The following is a 22,601-nucleotide window of genomic DNA, read 5'->3' on the forward strand; positions in this document are numbered from 1 at the left end:
CTCTAACCAACTGAGCATGTGCCATTTTATTGTATGCAATAAGAAGTATCCATTTCACTTACAGAGTATGCATTTCAAAAATGTTTAATCTAAACCTAATCAATCCTCTTACTTATCTACAGGATTACCCTCTGTTCTTTTCTAAAGATAGCACTTAGAAATAATAATGTACCTTTCTTTTTAACCATTGTTACACTTAGAGTGTGGAAGTATGACAGATTGGGGGATTTCAAGTGGATTTTCTTATATAGAACATAAACAATGAAATAATAACACCTAAGAGATTGGGAAGGAGAGTTTCAGGCTCCGAAGGGAGTACTGAAGTTATCACAGTCATATCCTCCCTGGGATATGGTCCTTATAACAAGGGCCGTAATTGTATCTGCATAACAAAGTGACTTATCATCCTCAAAGAATGTGTTCTGGGCAAATATAAATACTTGAAGTATTTCCTTAAACAAGAAAAAAGAAATTCACTGAAAGAACTTTCCCTCTTTAGGAAATGTGGTCAAACCTGTGTGTAAATAGCTTTATTAAAATCCTTAGTTGTTGGCAAGCCAAATTATCACCAGTGTGAAAATTATTGTTTGTGTCCTAGACAGCTGCTCAGGAAGCAATCCTGCATGCATCTGGAAATGGCACATCTTCACCATCTAAGGATTATTGTATGTTATATAATCCTCATTGGACAGCTCTTCCAAGTACCTTAGAAAATGCAGTAAGTAAATCACAGTTACTATTTATTTGTAAACATAAAAATATTGAAAGGTGAAAATGAGTGATTATTATGTTTTATTGTACAAACTAGTTGTAATATATGATACTAAATTTTATTGCTTTGCTTTAGTATTTTTTTCTGTGGGAAAAACAAGTTAGGGAATTTTAAAATACCTCAAAGCCTGATTGTCATAAAGTATTTCTAATTTAAAAGAACCTTGTCTTAAACCAATAGATACTTTGTCACTGAATGCATTTAGGGAGAAATGCGGTATTTATCATGTTAAAGACATTTCTTCTTTTCAGACTTCCATTAGTTTGATGAATCTGACTTCCACACCACTGTGCAACATTTCTGATATTCCTCCTGACGGAATAAAGAACAAAGCAGTTGTGGTACAGTGGGGAACCTGCCATTTTCTTCAAAAAGCCAGAATTGCACAAATTGGAGGTGCTGAAGCATTGTTGGTTGCCAATAACAGTGTCCTAGTAAGTTATAAAACTATGAAAACTTCTTTTGAGCTCATGATATCAAATTTCACAGGTTGAACTATCTTCTTTGTGTGTGATTTAGGGTCTGAGTTTTGAATCTAATGGTAGGGTTCTTTTTAAATATACATTCTGGTTATGTTAGGCATTTAATTGGAAAATTTTATGGTTTATTTTCTATTCCTAAAGTAAATATGACTTTGTTAGGAACAAATATATATATTTATATGTGTGTGTGTTATATATGATATAACTGTTTGAGAACTCTTACTGTAATGTTAAGAAAGGACATGGTATCTTATCGTTACAATGAAACGATGTTATTTGAGTACCTGCTATATTTGACTGATGAAAAGCTGAATATATAACACAGAATCAAAAGGTAAGGGATTAGAAATACTGAAGTAGATGTATTACATTTGCATGATATGTTAATTATAATAGCAACACTATGTGTAGGCTTCTACTAACTTAAAACTGTTTCAATAATGACAATTGTACCAGTACTTTTTTTCTCCTTCATTGGCATAAATAGTTGACATACTCGTACATGCCTGATTATCATATATAATGTGGAGATAGTAGATGATGCTAAATATCAACACTTGATACAAATATGTCATGTGTATGTTAGTCTTAATTGATTTTATTTTAATCAACTTCATTGAAATATAATTTATATATAATAATCTAGACCCATTTTAAGTATAAAAAAATATTAAGAAAGAACACAGGAAACTTTGTTTTATAACTTTAAAAAGATGTAATATTTACATTTAATGGAATAATTTGTATTTTATTCTGTAAATATACTAGTAGTTCATATGTTTTCATAATGCTTTTTCTTTTAGTTTCCTCCCTTAGGGAACAAATCTGAATTTCATGATGTGAAAATACTGATTGCATTTATGAACTACAAAGACTTTAAAGATATGAAGCAGGTAAATTAGTAATTACATATTAGACAAAGTTTATAAATAGTACAACTCTTTACTTTTAACCAATTATATTTAATAATTAATTTATTTTTCCCCTTCTTCTGCCTCCCCCACCCCCCACCCCCCACTCTGGTTGAAGCCGTTGTTTCTGTCTAGTTCTGTGGGACACAGCTCCCTGGCCCATATTGGTATTATGAGCCTTGTGCTCTGGTCGGCCGCTCACAGCAGCTCATGGCAGCTCTTGCTGGCTGCTATCCGCTCAAGCTGGCTGCTGCCCACTCACGCTGGTCACTGGCCACTCACACAGCTGCCCCTGGCAGCTCACAGTAGCCCACGGCAGCACAGCAGCCCACGGCAGCCCACAGGAGCACAACGCTCCAACCACCTGAGCCACCGGGACGGCACCTAATTTAAACTATTATATATGCTCCACTTGCTATCAAGAAGCTGTAAAGGAGAGTTCTGGTCAAGATGGCAGAGTAGGTGAAAAAAAGACGGACTAATAAATTCACAGGTAGAGATCTTTTCAGATGTTCAGTTGTAATACTGACATCCTGTCAGGCTCCATCTAAATAACAGTACATACAATGTCTTACGACTTTAAGTAAACTAACACTTCTTTTTTTTCTCAGTATAAGAAAAAAAAGAAGCTATAAAGGCCTATCAAGTCTTTACTTAGGAAGTATTCACCTCTTATTTAGCACAAGGTATTTCTGAGCCCTGACTTTAGAAAGGATATTTGTTTTGACCTCTTTAAAAATCTGTGATTCTGTGGAGCACTGCACTTTCAAGATTTAATAAACCAAAGTATAGCCTCATAAGTTTGACAAGAGAATATATCATATTGTTAAAAATAGTTCTAGTATTCTTGACGGTCTAATGTATGGTATTCCAGAGTAAAATTGGAGTATTGCTGCCATATGCTGTAGTGGAAAGAAAACTAATCCCAATTTTAACTCTCCTTTTTTGCCTCTCAGACTCTTGGAGATAATATTACTGTGAAAATGTATTCTCCATCATGGCCTAACTTTGACTACACGATGGTGGTTATTTTTGTAATTGCTGTGTTCACTGTGGCATTAGGAGGATACTGGAGTGGACTAATTGAATTGTGAGTTTAAACTTCAATGTTTTTGTTATAAATGGTTACAAATTATTGTTTGACAATCATTTTAATCATGTGACATTTAAAATTTTACCTGACCCCAGAATATAGTGTCGTTAAGATCATATTGGAGTTTGTCCTCATAAAAGTCATTTAAGTTTTTGCTGAGAAGAAGGGAGTCATAGGTTCCTCTGAACTCTTCTGCTGGCAGGGAAACATTGAAATTCCATTGAAGACTCCTTTAAATTAAGATGCTTAATTATCTCTTCCAGGAAAAGTGAAGATACTTAGTATCCTAACATGCCTATTTATTTCCATTGGAAGAAAATAAGCAAGAGAAGATGGGGAGTTTTTCAGCTCCTGATTTGAGCCATCATTCTTTTCAATGCTTTAGGAATTCTAAGACTATTAAGCATGTCCATATTTTAGTTTAAATACAGAAATTCCAAATGTGCATATAACTTGAATTTCCCTATTTAATAACAACCTAAACCAAATCTTACAGTTATGTACCTTTGGCTCTAGATTAAAACAGGCAATATAATATAGAAGGATCAGGTTATAATTAGAGCTTTAAACAAAAAAATGTGCTCAGAGCTTATTATTTCATTCATAAAGGACAATATATTCACCTTGTGAATTGATTTGTAGGTTTCATTAGAAAGGGCTTATTTGCAACGAAATGAAGCTAATCTTATTTGTAATTTATTTATTTTTTTAAAATTAAGTTTATTGGGGTGACATTGGTTAATAAAATTATATAGGTTTCAAGTGTGTAGTTCTTTAATGTATCATCTACATATTGCGTTGTGTGTCAGTCACCACCCAAAGTCAGATCTCCTTCCATTACCATATATTTGACCTCTTTTTATCCTCTTCTACCTGCCCCTTCCTCCCATCCTTTGGTCACCACTAAACTGTTGTCTGTCTATGAGTTTTTGCTTTGTTTGTCATGTTCATTTGTTGCTTTCAGTTTTATATCCCACATATGAGTGAAATCATATGGTTCTTGACTTTTTCTGACTTATTTCACTTAGCATGATAAGCTCAGAATCCATCCATGTTGTCGCAAATGGCAGTATTTCATCCTTTCTTATGGACAAGTAACATTTCATTGTATATATGCACCACATCTTCTTTATCCAATCATCTGTTGAAGGACACTTCAGTTGTTTCCATGTCTTGACTACTGTGAATAATGCTACAGTGACCATAGGGGTATATATATCTTTACAGATAAATATTTTCATATTTTTTGGGTAGACACTCAGAAGAGGGATTGCTGGGTCATATGGTAATATTATTCTTAATTTTTGAGGACCTTCCATACTAGTTTCCATAATAGCTGTACCAATTTTCATTCCCAGCAACAGTGTATGAGGGTTCCTTTTTCTCCATAACCTCTCCAACACTTGTTATTACTTGTCTTGTTGATAATAGCTATTCTAATAGGTGTGAGGTGGTATCTCTTTGTGGTTTTGATTTACATTTTCCTAATGGCTAATAAAGTTGAGCATCTTTTCATATATCTGTTGGCCATTTGTATGTCCTCTTGGGAGAAGTGTCTGTTTAGGACCTCTGCCCGTTTTGGATTTTTTGTTGTTGTTGAGTTCTCTATGTATTTTGGATATTAGCCCCTTATTGGAAGTGTTGTTTGCATGTATCTTTGCCCATTTAGTTGGTTGCCTCTTTGTTTTGTTGATGGTTTCTTTTGCTGTGCAGAAGCTTTTTCATTTGATATAGTCCCATTCATTTAATTTTGCTTTTACTTCCCTTGCCTTTGAGGTCAAATTCATAAAATCCTCTTTGAACCCGAGTTCCTATGCTTTTTCTATGCAGTTTATTGTTTCTGGTCTTATATTTAGGTCTTTGATCTATTTTGAGTTAATATTGGTATGTGGTGACAGATATAGCAGTCTATGTTCATTTTTTTGCATGTGGCTTTCCAGTTTTCCCAGCACCATTTATTGAAGAAGCTTTCTTTCCTCTGCTGTGTGCTTTTGGGTCCTTTGTTGAAAATTATTTGCCCGTATATATGTGGGTTTATTTCTGGGTTCTGAGTTCTGTTACATTGGTCTTTGTGTCTGTTTTTCTGCCAATACCATGCTGTTTTGATTATTGTCACCTTGTAGTATAATTTCAAGGCCTCGTTCTTTTTTCTCAGGATTGCTTTGGCTTTGGGGTCTTTTGTGATTCCATACAAATCTGATGATATTTTTTGTTCTGTTTCTTTTTTAAAAAATGTCATTGGGATTTTGATGGGGATTGCATTAAATCTGTATATTGCTTTGGGTAACATGGCTATTTTAATTATGTTGGTTCTTCCAATCCGTGAACACAGAATATTTTTCCATTTCTTTGTGTCTTCTTCAATTTCTTTTAAAAATGTCTTACAGTTTTCAGTGTATACGTCCTTCACATCCTTTGTTAAGTTTATTCCTCGGTATTTTACTTTTTTTGTTGCAATTGCAAAAGGAATTGATTTTTCATTTCTTTTTCTGAAATGTCATTGTTAGCATATAGGAACACAATGGATTTTTGCACGTATATTTTGTATCCTGCAACTTGACTGTATTTGTTTATTGTTTATAATAGTTTTTTTTGGTGGAGTCTTTGGGGTTTTCTGTATAAAGAATCATGTTATCTGTAAAAAGTGACAATTTACCGTCTTCATTCCCAATTCAGATGCCTTTTATTTCTTTCTCTTGCCTGATTGCTCTGGCTAGGACTTCCAATACTATGTTGAATAACAGTGGTGATAGAGGACAACGCTGTTGAGCAAAAGGCTTCAGTTTTTCATCATTAAGTATGGTATTAGCTGAGGGTTTGTTATATATTGCCTGTATTATGTTGAGGTACTTTCCTTCTATACCCATTTTATTTAGTGTTTTAATCATAAATGCATGTTGTATCTTGTCAAATGCTTTTTTCTGCATCTATTGATATGATCATATGATTTTTATCCTTTATTTTGTTTATGTGGTATATTACATTGATTGATTCACGTATGTCAAACCATCCGTGTGCTTCTGGAATGAACTCTACTTGGCTGTGATGTATAATTTTTTAAATGTATCGTTGTATTCTATTTGCTAGTATTTTGTTTAGGATTTTTGCATCTGTATTCATTAGAGATATTTGTCTATAGTTTTCTTTTTTGTGTTTTCCTTACCAGGTTTTGGTATCAGGCTAAAGTTGGTCTCATAAAATGAGTTAGGAAGTATTATCTCTTCTTCAGTTTTTTGGAAGAGTTTGGGAAGGGTTGATATTAAATCATTTTTGAATGTTTGGTAGCTTTCACTAGTGAAGCCATCTGGTACTGGACTCTTTGGGAGATTTTTTATGATTGTTTTAATTTCCTTGCTGTTGATTGGTCTATTTAGATTTTTAAGTTCTTCGTGATTCAGTCTAGGAAGGTTATATATTTCTGAGAACTTGCCTATTCTAGGTTATTGAATTTGGTAGCATATAGTCCTTCATAGTATTGTTGTATGATCCTTTGTATTTCTGTGGTATCTTTCATAACTTCCCCTCTTTCATTTCTGATTTTGTTTATTTGTATTTTTTCTCTTTTTTTCCTTAGTGAGTCTAGTTAGGGGTTTGTCAATTTTATTAATCTTTTCAAAGAACCAGCTCTTTGTTGCATTAATTTTTTCTAATATCTTTTTGTTCTTTTGTTCATTTAATTCTGCTCTAATTTTTATTATTTCCTTCTTCTGCTGACTTTGGGTTTCATTCGTTCTTCTCATTCTAGTTCTTTAAGATGGAACATTAGGTTGTTTGAGATTTTTCTCCTTTCTTGAGATAGGCCTGTACTGATATAAATGTTGTTCTTATTACGGCTTTGGCTGCATCCCCCAAATTTTGATATGTTGTATTTTCATTCTCATTTGTTTCTAAGTATATTTTGATCTCTCCTTTTATTTCTTCTTTGACTCAGTCATTCTTTAGTAGCATGTTTCTTAATCTCCACCTATTTGCGGTTTTTCTTGCTTTCTTTTTCATTTCATCTCCAATTTCAAAGCATTGTGGTCAGAGAATGTGTTTGATATGATTTCAGTCTTCTTAAATTTGTTGAGGCTAGCATTGTGTCCCAACATGTGGTGTGTCTTTGAGAATGTTCCATGTGCGCTAGAGAAGCATGTATAATCTGGTGTTCTGGGATGAAAAGCTCCATAAGTGTATTAAAATACTGAAATTTGACTGACTTGGGTCAAGAGAGAAATCCTATGGTTTAACAGATGTAGGTTCCTGGAGTATTGAGGTTTAAATGTTTTGCATATTTGGAAAACATGATTCAACATGTATCAGTTGTGTTGTCACGTAAGCACTGGGTTTTTGGTTTTGTTTTGTTTCCCATTATTATTCTTTATGAAGCACAGTATGTAATAAGATTTCCAAGATCACTTTCTAATTATATGGTGAAATTTTGTAAATAATTACCAAAAGCTACTGATTGATTAAAAATCTTTTCCCATTTAATATAGATTCTCCCTATACTTCCATTACTATTTAAATTGTTTCTTTAGAGTAGTGCTTCTCAAACTGTAATGTGCATACAAATTGTTTTAAGGTTTCATTAAAATATAAATTCAGATTTAGTATTTTTAACAAGTTCCCAAGTGATTTTGCTGGTTCATGGATACACTTTGCGTTAGCAAGGCAAGCTTCATGCACATGTCAGAGTAGGCTCCTCCTGAAGAAAATTGGATATCAGAGAGGAGTATAGATAAGCTTTTTTATTCATAAAACATCATCATGGGCAGAAACAATGAATTTGTTGCCTTTAGTCTCTAGGTTGGGAGAGTAGATGTCCTTTACCTGTAGGATTATGGATTTTAAAATTGAGGCAGGTAATTCTAAGATTCTGTCTAAAGATAGAAAGAAGTAAGTGTATGTGTGTTTGGGGTGGGAGAGAATATGAATCAGTGATAAAAAGAATAAATTTCCATGAAAAGTAGAATTATTAAAAACATAAGAACTATCATTTAGAAAATAAAGAGTAAGATTTAAAAAGAAGGGGAAAGAGAAGGCTTAGGGAAGGGAAAATTGCCAGAACAGGACCTCATAACCCAGAATTACCCTGCCAAATGAAAGGTGCACCTTACACAAAAGGGAAAGTTACCTTGGTTCTGTATAAAGACTTTTCAGTAGAGACTTAAAATCCTCTTGTAATGAGATCACTGGTCATCAAGCTTCACAAACTCAAGATGGCATGGAAGAAAGCTTAGCTTCCCTCCCATTACATGTGGCTCTTGAGAGATCTAAGAGTGCAATTTTTTTAAGTTAAATTGTAGTACTTTAATGTGATATAAATCTAGTATGCATTTTCCATTCAAGAAATTGCCTTGTACTTTTTAGTACACTGAATAAAAATATATAAATCTTACATTATTATGGCTTACATTATTATGGCTTACATTAGATAAAAGTGTCTTTAAATGTGTCTATTTGTAATGATAGATACCAGAAGTTGGCATGCTTTCCTACTTAGGTATCAATTTTATTGAAACTTACGTTAATAACTCTGTCATCCAGCTCTACAATTTCAGGGAGGTCCTGTTGTGTCTCTCCCTTCTTTTATTCCAGGCAGCCTCCCTAAAATCACGGATGCTTAACGTGGTGGCTACCCCAATCAACAATTTTCTAATATAAAAGTGGCATATTGGTAAATAAGCAGTTTGGCAAATTTGCAATTTGATAGAAATAAACTATTTTTTAAACGTGAAGTTTGTATTGAGCCCAGACCCGATGAGAACATAACAGTTTAGTAGCCAGAGTTGATGGGATTGGAGCTGGAGCAGATAGTAGAAGGAGATAACTGGGACAAGATAGTAGGTGATAGAACAGAGACTGCTCAACAAAAGACACTGTGGCTCTTTCCTCTTCAACTTCTGTCTCTCTGTTATTAGCTGTGTGACTTAGCAAGGGTTGTTGCAGGAATTAGGAACAATATTTAGGTATCTTAAATCAAGGTAGGACAAAGCTATGTCTTGAACTTATTTTGAATCTTTCATAATACATTAATGAGCACTGAATAGGCATGTAGTAAATAGTAAGTGGATGGACAGTTTTAAAAGAAGCTAATTTTAGAAGTACTTTACTATGTATAAATTGATAATAAGTGTAAGGAAAATTGGTAATTTTCTGAAATTTATTACATTGCTATAGTTTGCAAATTAAATGATATAAACATCCACAGACATTAATTTATTTATATAATAAATGTCATGTTTCAACAATTTTGCCTCCAGAAAAAAATGCTGTTTCAAAAGTTAGTAGTTAATAACAGATTATCTCTGGAGGGGAGAATTGTAGGGAGTTCTTACTTTCTGGATTAAATATTTCTTTTTGGTGTGTGCGTTTTTGTTTTTGTTTTTAAGTATGTTACTTTATGATCAATAACAAATTTAAGTTGGTGTTAAAGATAGAGTTTTAAAAATAACTGTACTTGGCAGAGATTTTTTTTTTTTTTTTAAGTTACTGTGTCTGTTTATGCAGGGAAAACATGAGGGCAATGGCAAACCCTGAAGATAGAGAAATGAGGAAAAAGAAGGAAGACTATTTAACTTTTAGTCCTCTAACAGTTGTAATATTCGTGGTCATCTGCTGTGTTATGATGGTCTTACTTTATTTCTTCTACAAATGGTTGGGTAAGAAGTCATATTTGCTACTTTTAGCATACAATCTTTTCATTTACTGTGCCAGATTTACCTTTTCCTTGAAAGCATTCTACCTAGAAAAGTTAAGTGAATAATTAAAAAGTGATGTTAACTTTTTAAATTGTCAAAAGTGTTAGTTCTCCATTACTTTGAGATGAAAAATATTCAGATTAAAAATATACTGTGTCTTGACATAGAAACACTTCTTGATGGATGATTTGAAAGAATTGCTATGGTCTCTAAATTTCCCTCTCTGCAGATAAAGCATGATAGCATAGTATCTAAGGAGCAGACTAAGGACTTCTTGGTAGCTATTCAAATTACTGATTTATTACCTGTGCTTACCCCCAAAGTGTAGTTACTCTATTCTTTTGTCAGTTTGCAAGAGGTTGTATTGCTTGAATTTTGTTTTACTTATGTAAACAGGATCATACCATATCTAAAGACACACAGGTACTTGCCTGTGGTCTAGAGAGTAATTAATACTTTTTTCCTGTAAAAAGTAGGGGTAGGAACTGTAATGACTTGTTCAACCCCTAGATAGTCTTAATGGTCCTATTGGATGGAATTTTGCCATCCCTGGCTAATATATAGCACAAAGACCAATGGTGATGAGACCAGGGAAAAAGGGAGTGTGTCTGATGAGAACTAGCAAAACCCTATGTAAAATCACCAAAGGCAGCAATGCTTATTAGGAAAACATTATTATAATTTTCTGGATTAGAATACTAGGCCCTAAAGTTGTTTCAGCTTACTCAGTTTCTGCTGTCCTGCAATTTAAAAATATGACCTATGACACATATTTCCAATTAGAAAAAAATCATTCTTTGAATATCACTCAGATTTCCATCTGTTGCTGAGAGTGGGTGCTCGAATGATATTTGTATTATATTGTCATTGAGCAGCTAATTTTTCTATTTTAATAGACTTCAATTGTTTGTGTCTGATCCTAAGTCAGTATATTAGCGATTTTTGATAGCAAAAAGAGATTCCTGTATCCTATCCTAAAGTATGTTTTAATTTTTGATGAGAAATTTCCTTAAACTGATTGCTAATTAAAAAGTTGGACCCTGTTTATAAATGTAATCTTTAACGGAGGAGAAAAATCATTAATCCTCATGGTTATCCCAGGACAGGGGATTTAATTATGACTTCGAGAATGTATTGTGTGACATTGCAAGATTTACTATACCTCCAAGTGGTTTCTTATGGCTAAAATTGCTGCCTTTTCTTAATAAATTAAATAATGAGACTCTACTAAATTGTTGAGAGTCCCCTTACCATTTTATGATTGTCATGCTCAAAGAATTAAATAAAGACAGTCATATTAACCAAATTATTTTCCATGCCTAATCATTTTCATATAGTATGACAGTGATTGAGACACCTAAAATTCTGTTAGTGCCTCAAAAGCATTATTTCTACCAGTGTTTTAAAACTTACATTGGAGACTTTTGGTGGACGACTTGCCAAACTTGACTTGGCAATCTTTGACTGTCTTACTATTACCATATATAACCAATATTAAAAAAAGTAACAAGGAACAGTTGCATAAAGCTTGTTATGTGCCAGATACTGTTCTAAGCATTTTACATATATAAACTCACCTAATCCTCACAATAACCTGGACATGGTATTACTACTACATTTTATATTTTAAGGATAAGACTCAAGGGACTAAAAAAGTAATTTGTCCAGAATCACCATTTAGAAAGTAGCTATCCCTGATATACTGTCTCTAGATTGTTCTCTTTTTCTCACCTATGGAAAAGTTATAGTTTTCTGAAATTTAGTAGAATTTGAAAAATTCAGGTTAAAATTGTATTTCCATTGTGAAATTTTGGTAAAGTTCAGAAAATGGATTATTTTTGTTTTTAGAATACAGTGATTTCTCTCTTCATTTTAACAAGAGATAAAATGCTTTTAATTTAAAGAATTCTCAGATAAGTATAGCTACTATAGAAAAAACACTTGTCAATTTTAACTACTTTAGTATTGTATCATAACAAAGAGGTTTGTTTAAGTGGATTTGGTTTTACCACAAATCAAGTTATTATAGCTAAATTCCATCATAGGAAAATATAGATAGCATGGCTAATGTCTAAGATAGCATGGCTAATGTCAGTTCTCACGCCTAAGCTACATTTAAAAATTGTTTACAATTTTTTAATTCTTCCATTTCTTACATTAAAATTAAATACTCATAAATGTCTGGAGCTCACTTCATAGAAATCTTTAACAAACATGTCCAGTTGCATCATTGAATGATAGAAAATGTAGAGCTAGCTTCAGCGCCTTAACACGTTGCCTACGGCGGGGTTTAAATCCCTCATACCCCTCTGTTCCGGCAGGTTTTTAAAAGAAACTACTTTAAAATGCACTCTTCTCTTTAAAGCGTAAATGCTTCTATGTCATTTGTTATTTTTCTATGGAATTTTTTAGGATTTACTCACCTATGATGTTAGTAATCCCTCCTGGTGTGATACTGCAGAAAGCAGCTTCCTTTGTGCAGTGGGACACGGCAAAAATTGCATATGTATCGAGTTTCACTTCTCACTTTTTTTGATGCGCACACTTTACACACGCGTGTGTGATATTTTTTCTTTCCTCTTCCCACTATGGGCTCCAGATGATGCGTGGCCAAACCTCCCGAGAGCCTGGCCGGATTGTCTTCCTTGGGGGCCCGCTCCGTAGGCACTTTCACAGCTGGTTCCCTATGGCCACTCGTCTCACCTCCCTGTCTTGGCCTCTCACTGCTCTCTGCCCAATCTTTTGAAATTCTCGTTATCGGTCCTTAACGCATGGCTCAGAAAAAACGAAGATTCTCGTGATCCGTACGCAACGTGTTAAGCAATCCTACCAGTGTATAATGGAACTAAATGAAACAAACGACACATAATATACGCACTCTTAAACTCAAGATCTAAATATTTTCCGTTTAAGTAACCAGTTCAGAGTATAGTATGGTCACTGCTTTGAAAGTATCATTAGCCAATGAGGAAGCTAAAGAATTAATATTGCTTGTATAGATATTTTCCTGTCACATTTTTTCCTATCCTCATATAATTTACTGTCTTGTTTTTTTCTAGTTTATGTTATGATAGCAATTTTCTGCATAGCCTCAGCAATGAGTATGTACAACTGTCTTGCTGCACTAATTCGTAAGATACCATATGGACAATGCACGTATGTATCTCTAATAAAGGAAGCCTATAATGTTGGTATTTATAATTTAAAACAATACAAGAAAAAGCAGGAGTCTTATTTAAGCCTGTGCAATTCAATATACATGTGGCTATTTAAATTTAAATTAATTAAAATTTAATAAAATTAAAAATTCAGTTCCTTAGTCTCATTAGCCACATTTCAAGTGCTGAATAGCTGCATATGGCTAATGGCTACTGTGATGGACAGCATAGATATAGAACATTTCCATCATCCCAGAAACCTCTATTGAACTGATAAACATTTAATTTTATTTTGTTACATATCATTTGTTTTATTTAAAATCAAGACTTTTAAATTGGTATTTCAGTAGCTTTCTTGCGACTAGTTAACATTTGTTTTGTCATTTCTCATATTTAATGAACGTTTTATTTCATCTGCAGGATAAAACTAACCTATTTAAATCTGTTTTTTAGGATTGTGTGTGGTGGCAAAAGCATTGAAGTGAGACTAATTTTTCTCTCTGGACTGTGCATTGCAATAGCTGTTGTTTGGGCTGTGTTTCGAAATGAAGATAGGTATGATTACTTGGTTTATTTGCTTTTAGATTAAGGATCAGTTATATCTTTCTGTAATTATTCATTATGATTGTTATGGAAATATTTTTGCTTTTATCTCAGAACACCATAGTCTTGAAAAAAGTTTTTAAGCCAATCTTGTGCTAATGGATTTGATGTCATATAGAGAAGGCAATATGAGTTGTAATTTAAACATTTAAGCTGAAAAAGACTTCAAAAATGTACTTAATTATGGTATAGCCACACAAAGGAGTTCAACTATAAAGAATGAAGAAGATCTCTATGAATTGATATGCGTGATTTCCAGAATATATTTTTAAGGGGAAAAAAGCAAAATGCAAAAGATTATCTAGAGTATGCTACCTTTCATATTATAAAGATGGAGATATAATAAATCTCTATCCATTTGCATGAAGGATAACCAGAAAAAAATATATAGTTAAGGTTATTTAATGGTTTATTAATAAAATTATTGAAGCCCAAAGGATTTAATAGCCTAAAATCTAGGAGCAAAGGTCGTACACTTTCAGGCAGCTTCAGTATGATAAATCAATTGATAATTATTCACATCAATTTCTGATAGAGTATATTGCATAGCTCTTATTTCTTTTATGTTCTAGCTAGTAATATCTGGACGTATATTAACGCCAACATCCTTTGTTATGAGCTACTTTTCTAGAAGGAGACATGTATAAATCCAACGGTTAAAGATAAATACGCACTTATGTCAGATATACATTCTTCTGAATTAGCCTTTCAGCATTTTCTTAGTATAGTAGTATTCATTAATCTAGGTCAGTGAATTACTAAATATGGAGAATATGAGAGGGTTTTTTGTTTTATAATTGCTGCTTAATTATTGAATAGTCAAATCATAGTAACTGGGCTATATTACTTTAGTGATCTCTTTTGAAAAGTTCCATCTAAAAATAACTGGATAAAACAGCAGAGGTACTTCTTTTGATTTTAGGTGGGCTTGGATTTTACAAGATATCTTGGGGATTGCCTTCTGTCTGAATTTAATTAAAACACTGAAGTTACCCAACTTCAAGGTAAAGTATACTACTTTGCTAGCTAAAATAATGTTTTTCTTATTAAAACAACTTTATTAAGGTTTAATTTATGTATAATAAAAGGCACCCATTTGAAGTGTACAGTTTATTGAAATTTTACAAATGTGTAACTTTGTAACCATCATCTCAGTCAAGTCAGAGAACATTTTTCATCTCTTCAAAAGTTCTCTCATGCCCTTTTGCAATCAGTCCTAATACCCAGACCCAGGTAACCATTGATTTGCTAGCTAAAATATTTTTAATTATTCATATAATATGCCAAATTCATAAAATCCTTACAGGATTAAATATCAGGGAATAACATTTCTTTGATTCATTCTTTTTCTTTAAAGACTGGGATAGAAGATAAAAATTTTAATGTGTTTTGTAGAATAAAACTGCAAATAGAATAGCCATTAAATGCTTTTTAAAAAAAATAGTGTTCAAATGTATGTTCACAATTAATTTGTAACTTGAAAAATAATCTCTTAGTATAAATATGGAAAGTTTGACCTTTAAATTTGTTTCTTTCTTCAACAGTCATGTGTGATACTTCTAGGCCTTCTCCTCCTCTATGATGTATTTTTTGTTTTCATAACACCATTCATCACAAAGGTATGATATTTTTTAAACCCACAAAAAACATGCTGAAAGATAAGAATCTTAAATCTGCTCTTAGGTTATTGATTTTGCAGATGTTTAACATGGAGTGAAATCTAGTTCTCTAAAGAAAAATTGTCATTGAAATTGCCCTTTTAATAGAGGATATTTTCAAGCCTTTGTTCTGCTAAATTAAAAAAAAGTCTCCTGATTGATGTGAACATGAAAATGTCTATAAATTTGCTACTTACCCTTTTTAAAGTAACTTTTCTTCTTACTATAAAATAATAATGTTAACTATAGACAATGTAGACAGCAAATTTAATGAAAATATGTTATTGCTACTTGCATTTCTGTAGTCCTCATTTGAGACTAAGCAAGAGTACCACACTAGAAAATCTGAAGACCTAAAGTGTAGCTCTTGTAAACTTGTAACCCTGGACAAGTCATTTAGCACCTTTCCACACCTTGATGATGAGCCGTTTGACTCATTGACTTCACATGCAGTAGTCATCTATGAAAACATAGAAGTGGTGTTATATATTATAAGAAAAACTGTTGATTTAGAAATTTTTAAAATTTCTATCTAAAGTTGTCCTAGCTTGTGTCAATTTATTTTGTTCAATAAAATGTCTCTGTAAGTCACTCCATCAGAGATCTCATAATGAAAGTAAAGCATTCTCTCTACAAAGCCATTGGCATTGGACAACATAGTCATAGCATATGACTCATATTTTACAGTGGCTATAGCTATAAACTATAATCAAAATCTTTTTAAAAATATTTCTTCCATTCTATTTTAATGATAGTATCGCTTTTTAAATACCAAATGCATATGCTAGCAAACTATTCCCTACACATAAAAAGTTTTAGGATTTTAACGGTATAGTGTCATGATAAAGGTGACTTTGAGCCCTCTTTCTTCCTTCTGTGCTTAGGGAATTTTTTATCCTTTTTTCCATCTTAATTCCCACTGACTAGGAATGTGATTTCTAGTAATCCGATCCAGTGAAAAAGATTGAAGTGTTCTTTGCTGTTCACTGTTACAGATTTATTTAACACATTCTCAGTCTGGTTTATTTATTTTTATTAAGGCTATCGAACCTTACTTTAGTAGATAACTCAAAATGAGAATCAGATATGTAATTTCTGATTTTTGTGGTTTTGACTGAAAATTTCAGGAATTAAATATTGAACATTCTAAACATGTTCTTGACCCTTGTATTTGTAAACTTTTAATGAGTTGGCAGGGCAGGTGGCCGTGAGTACAGGCAGTAAGAACCTGTCTTCACTTTTTTTCATCCACCACCGTGCGTGGTATAGCATCTTGCAAATAGTTCCTCAAATATCTTTGAATGTATGAGAGGATGTCAGTGATGGTCTTCAGGTAAATGTTTTAAATAACAATTAAAAAGTAAACCAAAATGAACTCTTTATCTGGAAATTGAATCACATGATGGGAGTTTACTGTAAGGAACTGTATTTAATATTAGTTTATTTTCCTAAACTCCTGTAACTTAATCCTTCTGTACCCCGAAACTTAACATGAGGAAAAGATTTCTGTCGCTAGGGATTTTATCCTTTCGACTCAGCTCAAGTATCAGTGAAGTCCTCTTAAATACACTCCAGTGGTTTCTCCTGGGCACCCCACCCACATGGAAAATATTATAGTTAGTAAGTCAAATTTTTCTAAAATTCAACATTTATTTATCTTCCCACAACCTGTTTTGGTGATATTTATCATAATGTGAAGCACACGATGGGAGCTCATACCATCTTAGCTTGCTACCTCAAAATGTTTCCCCCCTCTACAGCACACGTGGCAGTCAGGAAAGAACTTTTTAGTGAACTCCTCACACAGCCCACATAAAAAGACCTTAGCTAGACACAACGGAGGAAATTCAGCTAAGGTTAATGTTTTGATTAGGACATAAAGAGCAGACAGGGCAGAAATTGGACAGCAGTCAGGCTACAGAAGCTTCTCAAGGTCTTTAGGGTTGGGCCTCTTCAAGTTTGGCTTCGTTGTTTTGTTATTATAGTGAGTAGTCAGAGGTTAAGTGTATGTGTGTTCAAATACAGTTACTGATATTTATTACAAATCAAAATATTAAAAATTTTAGTATTTCTTGTGTTCCTATTAATTGTTATTGCTAAAAATGACTAAGGACACATAGTATATGACATAATATAGCTAAAAGCACTTAAAATTTATAGCCTATTAGAAATGCTAGGTATTAGTTGTCAATGCAAATCAGTGCTCAAAACTTCACTTGAATAAGCTGTGTGTGGTATATGTCAGTTTTTTAATAATTGTTGAGCTCTGAGAAAGTGGAAGAGTGTGTTAGGTGAATTTTGTTTTAGATTACTCCAATTTTTGCTATCTACAGAGACTGTTGTAGGAAAAAGGAAGTCTATAACCTACTTTTTCACAATTTACAGTAGGCCATAAGCCATGGGATCAAAAATCATTTTTGAATAGTGGCAGATTGTTCTCTTTAAATGATTGGACAGTTTCTTTCATCTTCCTTCTCAATTTTAGAACGGCGAGAGTATCATGGTTGAACTTGCAGCTGGACCTTTTGGAAATAATGAAAAGGTAGCGATGGCAATTAAACAGAAATGGCTGCCAGTGTATGTATGTGTGTCCTGTTAATAATTTTGCCTTCCTGTGTAATTCATTGGTCATGTAGTGCATGCCAAGGTATTGTAAAACTTTATTTCTCACAAAATATAGCCCTTTTCTTAGTTATTCTAAATTATTAAATACCTATTGACTTGGGTTTCATCCTAGAATGATGGAAACTTGGTGGAAGCCACTGCTCAACCCTCAGCTCCCCATGAGAAAGTAAGGATTGTATTTCAGATATGTTCATTAGACTTTAAATCATACCCTCTGAGAAAAGACTCTTCTTTGGGGAAAAAAAATCCAGATTGCCAAAAAAACAAATCTGTTTCAAGGCCTGAGTCCTATTTTTGGTAAAAAGGAAAAAAAAGCTTAGCTATGGGGATACTGGCTTAATACTTTTAACCTTACATGTGTGTTGGGTTTCACTTTTCCAAAACTACGTATCTATTTCTTTCAAGCTTTCTATACATTCAGAGTGTACATGTGTCTAGTTTATGTTCTCAAGTTCTTCTAAATGTCAATTTTAAAATGTTACAACAATTATTCTAATGTTAATCCTTCCCTTTCTAAAAGATATAAAGATTCCTGGGAGGTTTATTGGTGGCTTTTGTTTCTTCTTTCTTTTTTTTTTTTTTAATAACTACAGTTACCAGTAGTCATCAGGGTACCAAAGCTGGCCTGTTTCTCAGTAATGAGTGTGTGCATCATGCCAGTTTCAATATTGGGTTTTGGAGACATTATTGTACCAGGTAAGCAATTGTTTGTATCAATTTTAGTAAAAATATACTGATGGTTTAAAATTCTTAAATGCATAGTATCTGTTAAAAGTTACCTACTCTGTATTAAGTATTTCTGCTTATCACTAGCGTTGGGATCAGTGACATAGAAAGAAAAAAAGCATTATAAGGGGTGGAAAATAAAGCCTAATTGGTAACAACCAAAATATATCTTCCATGGCTCAAAAAGTGTCTTAGGGAAGCAACTGGGATCATTTTGACTTTCTTTCTTAAGAAAGTATAATATATATTAAAAGTTGAATTTAATAATATCAAATGTATTATAGTTTCTATTCTATTTTAAAATAATAATAATTATTATGTTTTAGGAAAAGTTGTTTAGGAATACTGGGCAAGGTCATGATCAAGAGGAAAAAGTTACTAGAACACCAGCTTGTAGGGCACTTTAATACTAAAAAATACAGCATGTGGTGGAGTCCGTCACCTCTCTTAGCTTGTTTTCCCTGACAGCGATTGCAGTTCTGCATTACTTTCCTCACTGGGCTATCTGTAGAATAAACTTATTCCCAGCCCAATAATAAAATAGCCTAGAAGTAATTAATATTTCTCAGTCAGTTGAGAGTTTGTTCTTCCTCACTTTTCTTGCAGTCTCCCTGTGTACTAACTGCCTGTGGCTGGGTAAAGAGTACTGGCTCTTCTGAAAAAAATCTTTTATTTACATAGTAAAGCTACTGTGTTTCCCCAAAAATAAGACCTAGCCAGACAATCAACTCGAATGCATCTTTTGGAGCAAAAATTAATGTAAGACCCAGTCTAATTTTTGCTCCAAAAGGCGCATTAGAGTTGATTGTTCGGCGAGGTCTTATTTTTGGGGAAACATGGTAGGTTGGGAGAGAATTTAACAGTGTTGCCTTGTGAGTTGGCATGTGGAAGTCCAGTGTTGCAACTGTCTTGGTTCGGTGAGTCTCCACTCACACACAGCAGGGAGAGCATTCTATTGGGTAACCTTAAGGTTTCTTAAATACCTTTAAAGTTATCCCCAATTTTATTAGTTCCATGCCAAGTGCTATATAAAATCTTATATCTAGAACTTAGCATCGAATTGGGGGGAAAAGTATATAAAACATTCTTGAAGTAAATTTTGAAGGTCCCAAACAGATATTTCCCCAAACAGCAGAGTTTTTGACAATACATGACTTAATTCTAAAAGCTAAATTCTGATTTTAGGGGAAAGAGTACCATTTTTTAAACACATGGAAATGTGCTTAAATAGCAAATACAGTAAAAATAATAAGAAACTATCAGAGAGCTTCTTATTTCATTAATTATGTAGGGACCAAGACTAACTAATTCAAACAACCAATAAAAATAGTAAAATTATCTTACAATTTTTCAATAGTTAAACGTCATTCTTACTGTTTCGTAACAGTGTTTAATTACTGTTTCCCCGAAAATAAGACCTAGCCGGACAATCAGTTCTAATGCATCTTTTGGAGCAAAAATTAATATAAGACCCAGTCTTATTTTACTATAAGACTTGATTTTACATAATATAATATAAGACCGGCCGGTTAGCTCAGTTGGTTAGAGTGCATGCTCTTAACAACAAGGTTGTCGGTTCGATTCCCACATGGGCTTTGAGCTGCACCCTCCACAACTAGATTGAAGACAACAATTTGAGCTCAGCTGCTGGTGGGCGCCCAGATGGCTCAGTTGGTTAGAGTGCGTGCTCTTAACAACAAGGTTGCCAGTTTGATTCCCACATGGGATGTTGGGCTGCACCCTCTGCAACTTGATTGAAAACAGCCACTGGACTTGGAGCTGAGCTGCGCTCTCCACAACTAGATTGAAGGACAACGACTTGACTTTGAGCTGATGGATCCTGGAAAAAATACACTGTTCCCCAATAAAATTTAAAAAAGAAAGAAAAAAGAAATAGGTAGTAAAATGGTTATTTTTGTACATTTCATGTTTACAAATGAGAGCTTATATTTGATTTTTCTTTGAACTCTTTGTATTAAAACTCCAAATCATTTTATTCTACTAGGAAGGGAGACTTTGATCACAATTTGAAGTTGCCTTCCTTGATGCTCTTGCAATACATTTTTTTAAATGCTGCATTTAAAAATTTTTCTTAACGCTATATACCAAATGACTCTGACAAACGTATACAGAACGTTCCATTCAACAGCAGCAGAATACACATTATTTTCTAGGATATGTGTTAGACCACAAATCTCTGAAGTGCACACAGATTATTTTTTAGCAAACTTATGAAGAATGAAATCATGCCAAGAATATTTTCTGACCACAGTGGTATGAAACTAGTAATAAATAGCAAGGGGAAAACTAGAAAATTCTGAACACATGGAGATTAAACAACCAGTGGCTCAAACAAAAATTTTAAAGGGCAATGAAAAGGTATCTTGAGACAAACAAAAGAGAACCACAACATTCCAAAACTTGTGGGATACAACAAAAGCAGTTCTAAGAGGGAAGTTGATTGCAATAAGCACATACATCAAGAAAACAGAAAGGTCACAAATAAACAACCTAACTTTATGCATATAGAACCAGAAAAAAAAGAACAATCTAAGCCCAAAGTTAGCAGAAGGAAGCAAATAGTAAAGATTAGAGCAGAAATAAATCAAATAGAGAAGAGAAAGGCAATAGAAAAGATTAATGAAACTAAGAGTTGGTTCTTTAAAAAGATAAATACAGTTGACAGACTGTTAGCTAGACTAAGAAAAAAGCGGACCCAAATCAATAAAATTATAAATGAGAGAGGAAATATTATAACTGAAACCACAGAAATATAAAAAACTTTCTCCATGATATGGGATTGTAAGCAGCTAATAAAAAATCATGTTTATAAAGACTGTTTAATGTCTTGGGAAAATGTTTAATGGCATTAAGTACAAAAAATTAGCATATAAAATTTTGTTTAGAATTTGAGGTATTTAATGTTCTCATGATGCAAAAATGAAGGTTAAATACAATACATTATATACTGTTGCCAGAGTTAACAGTTGAATTTGTGTTGCAGTTGTTTTAAGAAAATAACGTGGAGCGTTTCTTTGTTTTTAAGGCCTGTTGATTGCATACTGCAGAAGATTTGATGAGCAGACTGGTTCTTCTTCTGTATATTATATCTCCTCCACAATTGGTAAATTTTTTGTTTTTTTATTATGTTGAGTTGTATTATCTATAGGAAAAGGTAGAAGTCTAAAAATAAGGAGTCCTGAATTCTATTCACCATTAACTGATATGATAAATTTTTTCCATCAAAAAGGGATAATTATACTACCTATATCACCAAGTTTTTGAGGTTTAAAAAGAAAATTATATGTGAAAGAAATACATTAGGTTCCATATATAAAATGCTTATTAGAACACCTGGCACGTAAGTAGTCAATAAATTGTATAATACTAGATTTTTAGAAAATACTGTATGGATAACTATGTATACGGTATAAATGAATTTATGGCAAATATCTTGCCTAGAACAGCAGAGATAATTGTTACGTATCCCTCTGTTTCTATTATTGAAAACAGATAAGAACAGGAAGGAAGCCAAAAAAATACTTTAATATTTCTGAATATATCAAATAAATACCTCAAAGTCCATACTCCAAAGTTCTTTATGCTGAGGTAAATGGCCTGCACCAGAGCCAATTAGATTCTGTTCTAGCAAGGTTTTCAATTCCACAGTAGAATTAAATCCAGTAAATTAAAAGCATACATTAGTAGTAGAGAAGGCTGTTGCTAGCAATGGTTACCCTTACAGCAAGAAAGAGCAGTTAAGTGACTGAAAAGATGAAGAAAAGAAAAAAACTGTAAAGAAATAAGAAAAAGCAGTCTGAGGCCATTAAGTGTGGTACTCTCTAAGGGCATTAACATATTAGAGTCTAGCACCAGTTAGTGTACTACAA

The 22,601-nt window shown here is 33.2% G+C and overlaps 1 protein-coding gene across 3 annotated transcripts in view; it reads left to right on the forward strand.

Annotated features, from left to right (window-relative positions):
* Positions 1-22,601, forward strand: part of SPPL2A (signal peptide peptidase like 2A) — a 47,776-nt gene that overhangs the window by 14,724 nt on the left and 10,451 nt on the right. Inside the window, exons 2-14 of one of the 3 annotated variants that reach the window (XM_074327747.1) lie at positions 599-718; positions 1,024-1,206; positions 2,058-2,147; positions 3,122-3,255; positions 9,751-9,902; positions 13,001-13,097; positions 13,553-13,654; positions 14,625-14,706; positions 15,247-15,321; positions 17,846-17,902; positions 18,098-18,151; positions 18,579-18,681; positions 21,758-21,835. In XM_074327747.1, coding sequence (XP_074183848.1) covers positions 599-718; positions 1,024-1,206; positions 2,058-2,147; positions 3,122-3,255; positions 9,751-9,902; positions 13,001-13,097; positions 13,553-13,654; positions 14,625-14,706; positions 15,247-15,321; positions 17,846-17,902; positions 18,098-18,151; positions 18,579-18,681; positions 21,758-21,835 — 1,327 coding nt within the window. The remainder of the gene's footprint in view (positions 1-598; positions 719-1,023; positions 1,207-2,057; positions 2,148-3,121; positions 3,256-9,750; positions 9,903-13,000; positions 13,098-13,552; positions 13,655-14,624; positions 14,707-15,246; positions 15,322-17,845; positions 17,903-18,097; positions 18,152-18,578; positions 18,682-21,757; positions 21,836-22,601) is intronic. The other 2 variants (XM_074327749.1, XM_074327748.1) reach the window with 2 other exon arrangements.

This window comes from Rhinolophus sinicus, linkage group LG03 (assembly GCF_036562045.2).
Source record: "Rhinolophus sinicus isolate RSC01 linkage group LG03, ASM3656204v1, whole genome shotgun sequence".
NCBI lineage: Eukaryota > Metazoa > Chordata > Mammalia > Chiroptera > Rhinolophidae > Rhinolophus > Rhinolophus sinicus.